Source organism: Myotis yumanensis, unplaced genomic scaffold (assembly GCF_028538775.1).
Source record: "Myotis yumanensis isolate MYYU_CA2020_CCGP unplaced genomic scaffold, mMyoYum1.0.hap1 SCAF_4, whole genome shotgun sequence".
Lineage (NCBI taxonomy): Eukaryota > Metazoa > Chordata > Mammalia > Chiroptera > Vespertilionidae > Myotis > Myotis yumanensis.
In genome coordinates this window covers 41,803,979-41,817,421 of record NW_027223755.1, presented here as the reverse complement: position 1 = coordinate 41,817,421, position 13,443 = coordinate 41,803,979, and the positions used below count along the sequence as shown (strand labels likewise).

Sequence of the window (13,443 nt, the reverse complement as noted above, 5' to 3'; positions counted from 1 at the left end):
TATTACAGACTGCCAAAATGATTTCCAATGTCAGCATAGGAGATAACAGGGCGGGGAGGGGGGGGGGGGACAGGGAGGCAATTTAAACAGAAAAGAGGGGTCAGTATACAGATAAATGTCAACTAACATGCATAAGGTTGTTGCATAACTCTGTACATCAACTGTCCTCAATAACTAACATGTTATTCCTCTACTGGAAGCACAGAAACCCCCCCCCCCCCCCCACCCCCCGGGATTGAGGTATTGCCCTCTGCGCTGCTGACAGGAGTGGGTCTTTTCCTGGGCTATAGAGAAGTTCTACATTCTTGCCTTCAGTGTTAACTCCTTCAGTTAATTTTTCCATTCTCCAGGCTCATGCTGCTTCTAGAAACCACCCTTACCTCTCTGCAAACTGCCATGGCCCATCTCCTTCATTTCCCCTGTCTACCCCTCTGCCTCTGTCATTTTCCTGCACTTCTCCAGGTTTACCCCTGCCCTGCTACTCCCGCCCAGTTGGTGTCTTGGGCAGTTCCCACGAGTTAGCCACAGCCTGTCTTTTCAGCTGTCTTCACCGCAGCCAAGCATAGTTGGAAACATTCAGAGTTTTGAGGCTCAACTAAGGTTGATCTCTAGATAACTTAAAACTGATTACATTTAATTGACTTACTACTTTTTCCTGTGAGATCTCCACAAACAGCTATTTCTGTAGCCAGAAAGGAAGTTTGCAGTGCTTGCAGTCAAATAAAAGGCCAGCCCCATGGTTAGAGCCTGTGTGTGTTTCGCCAGTAAGTGTGGCTGGTGTTCGTTCTGTTAGCCAAAATTGTCAACCCCTGGGATTCACGTTATCAGATGAAGCCTTTCCTCTAACCACTTACAACACTTGGCAAGAACTTTCCACACTAGCTTCATTTAAAAATAGAACATAATCTGTATCACAGCTCCTCTCCTTTCATTCATCCAATAAATATTTACTGAACACCTTATTACATGTCAGATATTGTCCTAAGCAATTGGAATACATAAAGAATAAGCCATAAGGTTCTCTATTCTCATGGAGTTTACGTTTAGACTGATGGAAACAGACAGTAAATCAAAAAAGTATATTATATAGTGTGTTAAAAGTGATGGGTGCTGTGGAAGGAAAGAAAAAAGGTATAGCCAGGGTAAGAGAGATTGCGTATGCTGAGGTGATAAGGGGAGGGAAGTGTAATATTAAATAGGAAGTCAGGGTAGGGTTCAGTGAAAAAAGATTTAATCAAAAACTTGAAAGAGATCAAGGAGTTGGCCATGTGGGTAATCAGAAGAAAGAGCTTTCTAAGCAAAGGGAACAGCGAGAATGAAGGCCAATGCTTTGCAGATGGAGTAATGTAGGCTCTGAGAGAGAAAGGAGTCAAAGATGATTCTAAGGTTTTTGACCTTGCTGGGTATAACTAAACTCCCATGTGCTAAGATGAGGCCCACAGGATAAAGACCAGGTTTTAAAGTGAGGAGTGGGAATCAAAAGTTAGGTTTGGACACAATTTTCAAGCACTTTGTTAGATATCCAAGTAAAGGTTGGAGGTCAAGAGTAAACAGTTGGATATGCAAATCTAGAGTTCAAAGCTGGAGAAAATTCAGGAGACCTCAGCCTAGACGTAGTATTTTAAGCTGTGGGATCAAGTATGATCAATAAGGAGAATGTAGAGAAGAGGACAGAGGATTGAGCCTGGCTCCCCAGTGCGTAGATGTTGGGAAGATAAGGAAGAACAAACAGCAAAGGATACTGAAATGGAAAAGCCGATGAGGCCATCTTCCCACCTGGAGCTAGAACACTGGCAGATGATCTGAAACTCATGCAAGGACTATCTTGTCTTAGTTTTTAGGTTAATCCAGTACTGGCAATACTTTTTCAAGCTATCACCCCTGTAAGCCTGGAATGCTCTTGGAGCTCTGTCCCAGAATGGGGATGAGATACAGGAAGCTAGTCACCCTCTTGCTTTATTTGCCTTTGCTTCCTGCTACAGAGATGGCTGCCTGAGAAGGGGTAAGGGGAAGGGTGGTGGTGGCCGGAACAGCCCCCTGGGCGTATGCTATAGGGAATTGAGCTGGGTCAACAAAACCGAAGCAAAGGCTTAGCTAGGCCCATATTCCAGACCTCTGAGTCACAGGGTAGACCTGGTAGGGATAATCAACATTGGGTGACTTTTTTGGTGGTTTTTTTTTGTTTGGGTTTTTTTTTGTTTGTGTTTTTTCATTTTCTCAGAGATATGTTGAAAGGGGAATGGACTCTCTTGCTATGTTCCTATGTGAGTCAATGGTTGTTTCAAAGCCAGAAATAAATTGAATTCTTGACCTTTTTAACCTGTAACACACCCATGAGGCTTATTATGGTAAATGCTAAGACAAAACTGTGACATATACCAAGAGGAATAAAACTTTTTTGCCCCCAAAGGACTAGGTTACTGCTATATCCTCAGGGCTAAAAATAATGCCTGGCACTTAGTAGGTAACTTAGTAAAAATCTGCTGATTAAATATACAAAAATAATGTGATAAAGAGCTGAAAAGAGATGTTCACAGGGTGGTAGGAGCACACAGAGAATAACATTCTGGCAGGAAGTGGTGACATGTGAACTAGGATGAGGGCCCTAGTTCAGGGAATGGTGATGTGTATTATGTGACCAGATTCCTTGAGTAGCACTGGCCTGAAAATGTTTAGCCTATGGAACCCAGTGCTCTCCTACTCCTCTTCTCGTCACGACCACTCATTGCTGTGCCTGGTGTGAGAACAGGCACCTGAGTGCACTCAGTGGACACACCTTAGGAATTACCTAGTTGGAACCCAGGTTTATCAAGATACTAAGCTTGCTACTAGCTGTCTGCTGTGAATGCACCCTCCAGACAGTAGGAAATTTCATAGCTTTAGTATGAGCTTCCTGATTACAACCCTGTGGAAGCTGTCATGTCTCTCACTGTGGGCCTCCACATATGCCAGTTGCACTAACAGATGGCGCTTTCTTCCTGTCCGTAGTAAATTTCCTTTGCAAACCAGGGCTAGTCACTCTTTACTATTTAGTCTAGAAGTCTGTCTGAAGAGGAAGTAGAAGTGTGATGTCCAAAGACCTGCTTGTTATTCTGTAGAAAGGAGCCAGCCTTTCTTTAGTTTTTACATTTTTCAGAACAGGAACAATGGCGTTCTTCTGTACCCATAAAAAACCAAGCAAAAACTTTGAGTCCCTTCCCTTGGCCAGCAGGTTGTAAAACTGTGACTGATCGGGAGGGAAAGATGAGAAATAGCCATGGTGCCTTTGCCCACTTTTTCACAAACTTAGGAGCTGTGGTTCAGACTTGGGTCCTCCATTCCTAGCATCCCATGTTCTTAAAGCTTGAGGTGGGAATCTTTAGACTAAGCAAAATAATATTTAGTGCATTTAGCAATGCTTCATCTTTCCAAAATTGGGGACTTGGCTAGATTATGGAGATGTTTTTCTTTCCACCTAAGGGATTTGGTATCACATTGTTTAAATCCAGGGCAGTAGCAAAAAAAAGTTACCTAAGATCTATAATTTTGTGGCTGGTCTAATCATAGTGCCGAATGTTGATAAGAAAGCAGGAAGACCATGACTTTACTTTTCCTGGTGGGTTTCATTCATTTTTTTTCAACACCTTCTATGTTTTTTGGCACTGGAAATGCAGTGATGAGACACAGCTCATGGAATCTAATTATTTGAGTTAAACCCAAACCACATGTTTAAGTTGCCCATAGAGGCTCTGAAAATTCCTGTGCAGCAAGATGGGAATCCAGGATTGAGTCCAAAAGCTCATTCCAGGTAGGGGGAAATATTACTAAAATAGCAGAGGGGCAAGATAAACATTGCATTGTAATAGCTGGTGCCCATCTGATCATGAGAAAGCCACCATAAGGTGTGTACTGGGCTGCATATCTGGCACTTTGGCCAAACGGGGCGCACTGTGCTGTCTGTTCCTGGAACACATAGATAGGAAGGTACTGACATCAGGTCAGGCCTTGAGATATGGTCTCATGGTCCCTCCTCAATATGCTGTGCTCTGTTCCTGGAAAACATAGATAGGGAGGTGATAATGCTATACTGTGTTGGGAACTAATTGCGTAAACAAAGCTTTGTAACTTTGTAGTTTTTGCAAACAAATATGCTGTAACTTTTGCAGTCTGGGCTGCAGTTCAGCCTTTGCTTAGGCAGGGTGCGGGGACTGCAGTCAGCTGGCCAGCTTAATAAAGGCTCTTAAATTTAAATTCTGAGTCGGTGGTCTATCTCGCTGAGTGAACCCATAACAGGTGGGCCTCTGAAGTTGTCAGGGTTCTATCTCCAGCGTGTGGTGGCATCTGTAGGGGAGTCCAAGTGACTAACCATCAGTTCCTTTTATTTTTTCTTCCCCAGGTAAGGTTGAGTAATTCCCCAGGTGACTCCCACAATGAACAGATGCTGGCATCTTCTTGGTATAGTGAACTGGGAGGTGGTTAGCAAGAGAGAAGATAGAGGACCCAAGGATTAGGATAGTTTTTAAGGTTGTGGAAAGTGGTATGACTCTGGGTGCCTCCTATCAAGTCGAACCATGGCAGAGATGACAAGCCCTCTGAGTTCCTTTCAGGAGTAGCCATTTTCTTTGGTTACTGGCCAGTATCATCGTGTCTACTTTTCCTTCTCCTCCCAGCTGGGCCCTCTCCCTGGGAGAGGTGCCAGTCAAAAGAATATCAAATGCCCACTATCTTAGTCCTACTTTCTCTATCGCTTTCCACAAAACAAACACACCCTGAAACGATGCATTAAGGCAGTAGAAAGGCCCCAAACACCACTATGGGCTGGCCTAACTTTAGGAAATGCCTTTTTAAAAAATATATTTTATTGATTTCAGAGAGAAAGGGAGAGGGAAAGAGAGATAGAAACATCAATGATAAGACTTGAGAACCACTGATAAGCTGCCTCCTGCATGCCCCACACTGGGGATTGAGCCCACAACCTGGGCATGTGCCCTGACTGGGAATCAAACCGTGACCTTCTGGTTCATAGGTCGATGCTCAACCACTGAGCCATGAGAGCCAGGCAGGAACTGCCTTTTTAAAGCTGCATAGGAAAATCAGATCATATCCTGGCTCAGCTCTTATGTGAAACTCAATCCTGAGAACTAGCTTTATAACAAATATACAAAAATCCCTAACCCCGTGGAGCTTAAAAGTAGGATAACAATCAAAATAATGAAGTAAAACAGTAGGTTGAGCCATATAAACTGACCATTTATTCAGGTTAAAAAAAAGGTCAAATATTGACAGTTTCATATGACTCAAAGTAATATAGTCTGTGTCTGTAGTAAGTGCTAAGAAGAAATAACAAAGCAAGGAAGGGGGACAGCATGCAGGGGAGAGGTAGGTGGTTGAATTTTAAATAGTTTGGAACAGAAGACCACACTGAGGAGGAAGTGGCATTTGAAGACGATCTGAAAGATACCTGGTAGGAGGGCACAACAGGTGAGAGGAATAGCAAGTACAAAGGCCGGAGTATGCCTGGTGTGTCCAAGGAAGAGCCAGGTGGCCAGAGCAGAAAACAAGGGTGTAAAAGGCAGAGGTGAGTTTAGACAGGTAGTAAGGAGTTGGATCACATGGGGCCTGAAGGCCAGGTAGAGGGGGCTGGACTTTACTCTGAGAGATGGGAAAACTTAATGGGGTTTTCTCTGTAATTTTACTAGTTAGCAAAAGATTATGTTCAGATGATGTTTGTGCTTCATTAAGGGATGCTTATTAGGACCAGAACAGCTGCTCAGAGCTGTGCTGGGCCCCAAGAGCAGTGTGGCAGTCAGCCGAAAGGTCCACCTGAGTCACTAAACTGTCTGGAATTCCTTTGCTAGAAGGGCCTTTTTCTAAATACCCAGACTGATGATCAAGGTGACTTTCATTTTTTGCTTACCCGTAGGCCCTCTTTTCTTTCCCTTGACCTAGGGCTTCCATTTTCATGGCATCAACCATGCTAATGACAACTCTGATGAATGCTGGGAGCAGAGGTCAGCAACCAGGGTAGGGTAGACAGCAGCAACTTCTCTGCCCCGTGGAGAATTTGGATAAGGCACTGTGTTTGTCTAGGCTGGCTGCCCAGGTTGAGAGCGTGTGGTTTCGGCACACATCACAGCCACTAAGACTTGGAGACATACCACAGTCCACTATTTATTACTCTCCCATGTGGACTGCCCTGTGGGCTTATAAATATTCAAGCTGAGGCTTTTGCATAACTCATAAGCATGGCACCCTTATATGATGTCTCCCTATTGTCATTCACATTTGGCCAGTAGCCTAAACAATTTCAGGTGGCCTAAACAATTTTGGGAACTTTAGTTGAGCTATCATAACAGGAAGCACCTAAGAGAGCTAGGAAGAACTAGAGTGAATGTTCCTGGCTGTACTCATTATTTTAAGTCTGCCTACTTCCCCGAAGGATCTGAGACAACCAAATTAAGGTATTTTGTGAGCCTGGCACAGAGTAGCAGAGCTGCTATGTGACAACAAACTCCATGCTTTCTGTCTTCTGTCCCTATCATATTAAAATGCATTAATTTTGCTTACTGGGCTTGTTTAAGCCATGTAATACTAACATGTGTAATATTTAATTGGAGCCACGATTAAAATACGAACACACTGGTCTTTATAAGGCAGAGCAGTTCACGCTTCCTTGCCCGGGGCCTGCATGCCAGAGAGCACCTCTGAATCTAAGCCCCAGTGTGGTAATTTAGGACCTGAGGGAGAAAGTACAAGGTTCCAGGTACCTTGCTTGGTGATGTTTCCTAGGGAACAAGATGGGGATTAATTAGGATTCTTCACAGGCTTTGGGAACATAAAAAAATTAGCTCAGTAATTTTTGGATCTCCCAGCTAAGTAAGATCTGTTCAGATGAGAATGGTTTAGTCTTTCAAGGGGACTACATTGTAGTTTGGGTTCTCCCCTATCCCCAAATCATTACACCTTTCAAAATATACCCTAAAAAAATAAGCTGACCCACTTACTCATAACTGGGACACTTTAAACCAGCGGTTCTCAACCTGTGGGTTGCGACCCCTTTGGGGGTCGAACGACCCTTTCACAGGGGTCACCTAAGACCATCAGAAAACACATATATAATTACATATTCTTTTTGTGATTAATCACTATGCTTTAATTATGTTCAATTTGTAACAATGAAATTGGGGGTCACCACAACATGAAGAACTGTATCAAAGGGTTGAGGCATTAGGAAGGTTGAGAACCACTGCTTTAAACTGTGCTATGTATAGGAGGGGTTTGCAAAAACTATATCCTGTTGTCAGGTACTAGTCTGTGTTCCAGTTCTGTTGTTACTGCTGTTATTGTTATGGGTGTAGAAAGTACTCTGTACATACTACAATACTCACAACCACCTTATGAATTAAACATTAGCCCATTTTACAGGTGAGGAATCATACTTAGGTTAAGATTTTCTAAGGTCAACCAGTTTATAAATGTCAGAGCTGAATTCAAACCTCTATCTTAATCCCAATTTTGAGCTCTTAACCACTAACTGACCATCTCAATTTAGTGCGTCTTTGCTGTGGTCATTATCTTGCTGATTTGTGTTCTAGCTCACACTAGACCAGTGGTCGGCCAACTGCAGCTCTTTGGCCCCTTGAGTGTGGCTCTTCCACAAAATACCGACTTCCGCGCATGGGCCACAAAGTTTCAATCGCACTGTACATGCGTGCCCGCATGTGGTATTTTGTGGAAGAGCCACACTCAAGAGGCCAAAGAGCTGCATGTGGCTCGCGAGCCACCGTTTGCTGACCACTGGACCAGAACATTGGGATTAATTTGGGAGGTAGTGAACTGCCATGGTTGGTGAGATACTATCACAGGATGAAGACAGCTCTATGAAATTGTGACCTGTGGTTTAAACACTGTCCCTCATCTTCCTTCACACCTAATATTACCACAGATTCAGTCATGTTCTTTCTGTGGGGAAGTTGCTTTAAGTAACTTGGAAGCTTTGGTATGATAAACCCAGAAAATTTTAGTAAAGGTAGGAAAAGAAAACTGAGCCAAGATTAGTTTATAAGGATAGAACTCCTTGGTATTTAAAAATCAGGTCTTTGGCAGGCCATAGGGTCTGTAGCAATTGCTCACTCTGCTGTTCCAGCCCTAGGCAATCCATAAATGCCTTAGACCAAGGGAAATTCTCACCTCAATAAGAGCCCTGTGAGAAGAAACAGTTCATTTGCTTTCCTGGAAGGGAAATGATTAGTGGGTGTACATTCAACCATGTACAGAAGAGGCTAAAAATATTTCTGATAAAGTGGTAATAGTTCTTGATCAGGCCAGATTAGTTGTATAAAACAGCCCCTAACACTTGCTATTGCAGAAAGGATGCCATAGCCCAAAGAAGGTAAATCAAGTAACAATGACAACAAATCTGTGGAGCCATGGGGTTGTCACCTCTTTTCTCTTCTGCCCTGCAGGCCTGTTCCTTATCCTCGGCTTGATACTCTACCCTGCTGGCTGGGGCTGCCAGAAGGCCGTTGCCTACTGTGGACACTATGCATCGGCCTACAAACCTGGAGACTGCTCCTTGGGCTGGGCCTTTTATACTGCCATCGGTGGGATGGTCCTCACCTTCATCTGTGCCATCTTCTCCGCACAAGCAGAAATTGCAACCTCCAGTGACAAAGTACAGGAAGAGATTGAAGAGGGGAAAAACCTCATCTGCCTCCTTTAATTTGGAAGAGACATTTATACCATTTTCTTCCTTGTTTATCCTTCTGAAACAGTTCACCTCTGGTTTCATCATCTGAGTCAAGTGAAGAACTAGCCTTTACCTACCAAATCCACATTCCACAGCCCTGAGCCTTAACAGGACCAATGAGAGGCAACATTCAGCCAAGCAAAGTGACTGCACATGAGGGCCACAGTGCAAATTGTAAGAGATGGAACATGAAAACAGTACATAAACCCTGACATGTGTCAGACAGCATCACCCCCAAGGCGCAGTGAAGGAGAATGATCTCAACCATGAAAGCAGCATTTCTCTGGTAACCAGAAGAGACTGTTAGCCAGATTTGCTGGCTATTCAGAGGTGTGGGGTTTTTGTTTCCTCCTGGTTCTTTCAAGTGTCTCAGTTGAAGACTACACACTTACTCGGAGTGGGATGTGTGCTAAAAGGCATCATAGCAAGACACGATCTCTTTCTTAGCTCACCAATGGGATCAAGCAGGGACTGTGGAATTCTGTTGTGGAACTTATTGGAAGCTAAATTCCAGGGTCAGGTGAATCAATTGAACTGTCACTCCAAGATTAAAGCAAAAAATAAGGGCCTATAAGATTATGAGAATTAAAAAATCCTGCTAGTGGAGACAAATGCATTCCACTTCCCAGCAGCCAAGTAGGGCCAGTACTGGCCCAGCCTCCTCTTCCACCAGAGATCACATGTTTTTCTCCTAGGCTTGGGATTGCACTGACTGCCAAAGGAAACCTCACTGTTTCCTCATTCCAGGACAGAGGTCTCCAAACCAGATGTGGCTCATTCAGATATTCACTGGGAGAAACTGCCAGAACCTCAGCACTTACGGGGAGACCTTTTCCCACTGTTTGGTAACCATGCTGTAGTCAGCTATATTTTCAACCCCAACAGCAGCAAAATGCCATTCTGTGCATTAACCCTTTGCGGTCCAATTTTATTTTTGGAATTCAAACAGTCTGGTCCAAATTAATTGATGGGATTGAATGTTGAATCGGTTTGCAGTGTCGATCTCAGCCTCGACGTTGGACCTGCTCCTAGCGCCATGTTGAACCGAAAAGGGTTAAAAAAAAGAGCTAATCATGGGACTTAAGTTTTTTTAGTTACTGGTTGATCCTGAAAGCAGACTAAAATAACATTAAATTGTTGCAAATGCTGAGCTGCATCAAAGGCTTCATTCCCAGGAAAACAGAGTAGAAATTTAATGCAAAATAAGAGAGCTAAACCAAACTTATAGCACCTGCCTGTACCTGTTTACAAAAAGAATCAACTACCACTATTAAAAAAGTTTTGGGTGCTTTTAATCTAGTTTCTATAAATTAACAATATCATTGATTCAGGAAAATGGTATTAGCCATCACCTCATATTTACTTTGAAATGATCAAAGTGGCCAGAAAGAACCTAGTCTGATATTATCCTAAGATCAGAATTGAAGGATGATACAGAAACACTCTATAACAACTTAAGCAAGTGGGATGGACCTGCCAGATTTCTGGAAGGATTAGGTCTCTTTAGGTTTATGAATCTGCTCACTTGAGGGCTTGCTTCATTTTGAAAATTTAACAAATAATTACATACATTGTTTGGGCAAGGTATTATGTACTAAGTGCCACCAGACATAGAACCCTGATTCAGATTTTATAACCATGCCTAGTGCAGAAAAACTAATTCCTTTATGTGTCGATGGAATGGAACAACTAAAGTCTCATTCTATTTTGGCCTTTGGCCTATACCAGAAACCATCTTTTCTTATAGATTAAGAGTTAAGGGCAGGAGAAGAAAGGGTGTGGAACCAGACCTTAATGAGCTCACCACTCTTAGTCCAAAGTTCAGAATAAGCAAAATGTAAATCTTATGACTTTCCTTAACAAGAGAAGGGGTAAATCCATAGCCTCATAACAGCCTAGGGAAGGGTTCAAGAAACATTAATCTATCTCTGACACCACATAGAAATAGGTTATGGCAGCCACTGGATTTGGCTCCTGTACCTGATGGAGTGTTTATATGCTCTAACCAAGTCCCGATGCCAGCAAGCCCTGGCAATAATTTTCATTTAAAAAAAGAAATTCGCTTCATCAGGCAAATAATTTTGATAAAAACACCAATTTTTCTTAAATGTATCATCAGAAGATTCACTCTACTTTTTTTTGGTATAAGATAACCCATTTTCTAACACGAATTTTACATTCTCACTCTCCTTACAGACAAGTTGTCATAGCCCAGAGGATCCTTTGAGCAAGTCCCTCATCCCTACTGCCCAACTGCTCCTTGGTTAAGGTGGCAGTGTATCCCTAGATCACCTTGATAATAAAAGTCACTTGACAGTGTCTACTTCATTATTCTCAATGCTACAGAAGACAAAAAGCACATGCACACACAAAACCCCAAACCACTGAAACTACTCAAACACTGACCTAGTAAGCGGTAATGTTGGGCCTTTTAAACCTTCAGTTCACTAGCCAAGCTTTGGTTGGAAGGAATGGAACATCCAAAATCATGCAAATATAGACCAAAACTGCATAGCTGATTAAAAACACACACACACACACACTAAATATGAAGAATATGTTGAAATAAATGTGTACAAAATAATTAGACTGATTGACCCACACCTATTTTTCTAATTTCTATCCCCTAATGGCTTCAGTCTAAAAATCTAATATACCTGCACCATTACAACTACCAGAAAAGTCCTATTTATTTTTGCCTGCATTTGTGCTTAAAGTTTGTGATGGCTGGGCTTCTCAATGGACTCCAAAAAGGCAGAAATACTTGTTTTGGACTCTGTGGATTCTTTAAACCTGTGTGCTAATTCAACAATGTTACATTAATTGTGTAAGGGTTTTTGTATAGTTTTCAAACATCTGTGGTGTAATGATCTTTGTTAAAACACGTATTCTGTAAAGTGCCATAGTCTTTTTTTATGTGTAGCATATTTAAAATATATATATATTATACATACACAAGTCTGTGTGAAAGATGTGCAATAACAAAGGTGTATGTATGTTTTGTTTTTTGGAAACTGGACAGGCGTCAGAACAGGGCTTGTTTCTGTTCTGGCAAAGGAGAGTTAAACAGTTTTGCCTTTATGGCCTAGTATTTAACCCATAATGATTTTAATGCTACACAAACCTATGTGAAGAAAAGACTGGTATGAAATCATTTTTTCTGGGTCTAAATTAAAATAATCACTAGATTTATGTGAACGTTAAGCTGGCAAGCAGGCCCAGTTAATGCTAGTCTTTCATGTGAAATGTGAAGCTGCCCTTTTGCCTTTTCTGTTAGTGTGATAACTAGTAGCTGGTACATAATCACTAAGGAGCTATTTCTTAACATGCTTTGATAGACCATGTTAATGCTAGACCACTATTTAAGGGCTGATCTCACACCTTCTTAGCCATAAGAGTCTGGCCTAGAACAGACTTCTCTGTGCAATAACACGTGGCCACTGGAAATCCCTGGCCTGCATTTGTATTTGGGCAGCAATGACTCCCAAGGGCCAAAAGCGTTACAGGCACAACTGGGATTTCTTCTGAGACTGTGGTGAAACTCCTTCCAAGTCTGGGGGGAGTCATTAGGTGCTTTGGAGGAACTGAGCACCACTTGATAATTCAACAGCCACTTGAGCCAAATATGAAATTGTATTTACCGCTGATGGACTCAATTTGAGCCTTCAAATTTGTGGTTATTCTATTATATTGTAAACTAATACATTGTTTGTCTAGCATTGATTAGGTTCCTGTGCATATGTATTTTCACAACATGTTGCTCCCTTCCTTTCCCCAGATCTGAATTAAACCAGATTTTGCAAACTCATTTTGATTCTTTTAAGTCTATTTCTTTCAATTCTGATGTATATAATTTGATCAGGAAAAAAGATATTCAGGTATTTCAACTATTCCATTCATTAGTAACAGATATATATACCTACCTTAGGTTAGCTTTAACTTCAAAATAGGTACTGTATATATTTATTCCTCAGAGAAGCATCAATGTCATTATAAAGAGGGGAAAAAACCCTCTCAAATACTATACAAATGTCTTAATTTTAAAGTAAAACTAAGAATTATGAAAATGCTCCAAAGCACCCAAGGCTTTACAAAAAAAGAAATATGTATAGTAATGACAAAGAAAAAGGTCTACTGAAGGTCACACTCTCCTATTCCAACAAAAACACCAAAATTAAAAGCCAAACAAGGAGCAGTTCCATATCCACATTTCCTGAAAGTAACCTGCCCATAAAGAGCCTCATCCAGAAGCTGAATTCTCAAAGATGACACCAACAACCCTTTTCATAAACTCTTATTCAACTCTATATCTCATGAAGCACTCACTTGATAGAATAAACAAAAATGGTTATTCTCCTGATCTAAGGCCTGTGACACCTGAAACTACATTTATGCTTTGGTTTCCAAACATACCTGACAACTTCCAGGTTTCTAATAGAAATCAAAATTAAAAGCTGAACGAATTATCCAAATCACTAAAGAAAAATTTTTTCAAATTATGATCTAAATTACCTGTGCAAAATTGGAAATTTCAAGTTACTTTTTCAGCTGTTATTACATCATTCTGAAGAGTTAATCCACAAAAGAAAGGACTCTGGCTTTAAATTTCAGCAGAGGCTGGGAATCCTCGCGTGTGCTTCCCGCTCATCCTTAGTTTTTACTTAGCAATTTTGCTGCTGGATGAACTTGCCATGACTGCCCTTCCGGAACACATT

At 41.7% G+C, this 13,443-nt stretch overlaps 1 protein-coding gene across 3 annotated transcripts in view; it reads left to right on the top strand.

The window, feature by feature from the left end:
* LHFPL2 (LHFPL tetraspan subfamily member 2) overlaps positions 1 to 12,536 on the top strand; it is a 142,237-nt gene extending 129,701 nt beyond the window's left edge. For all 3 annotated transcript variants that reach the window (XM_070412234.1, XM_070412233.1, XM_070412235.1), the window contains one exon: positions 8,445 to 12,536. In XM_070412234.1, the coding sequence (XP_070268335.1) occupies positions 8,445 to 8,701 (257 nt within the window). In that variant the 3' untranslated portion in view covers positions 8,702 to 12,536. The remainder of the gene's footprint in view (positions 1 to 8,444) is intronic.
* The last annotated feature ends 907 nt before the right edge of the window (positions 12,537 to 13,443 follow it).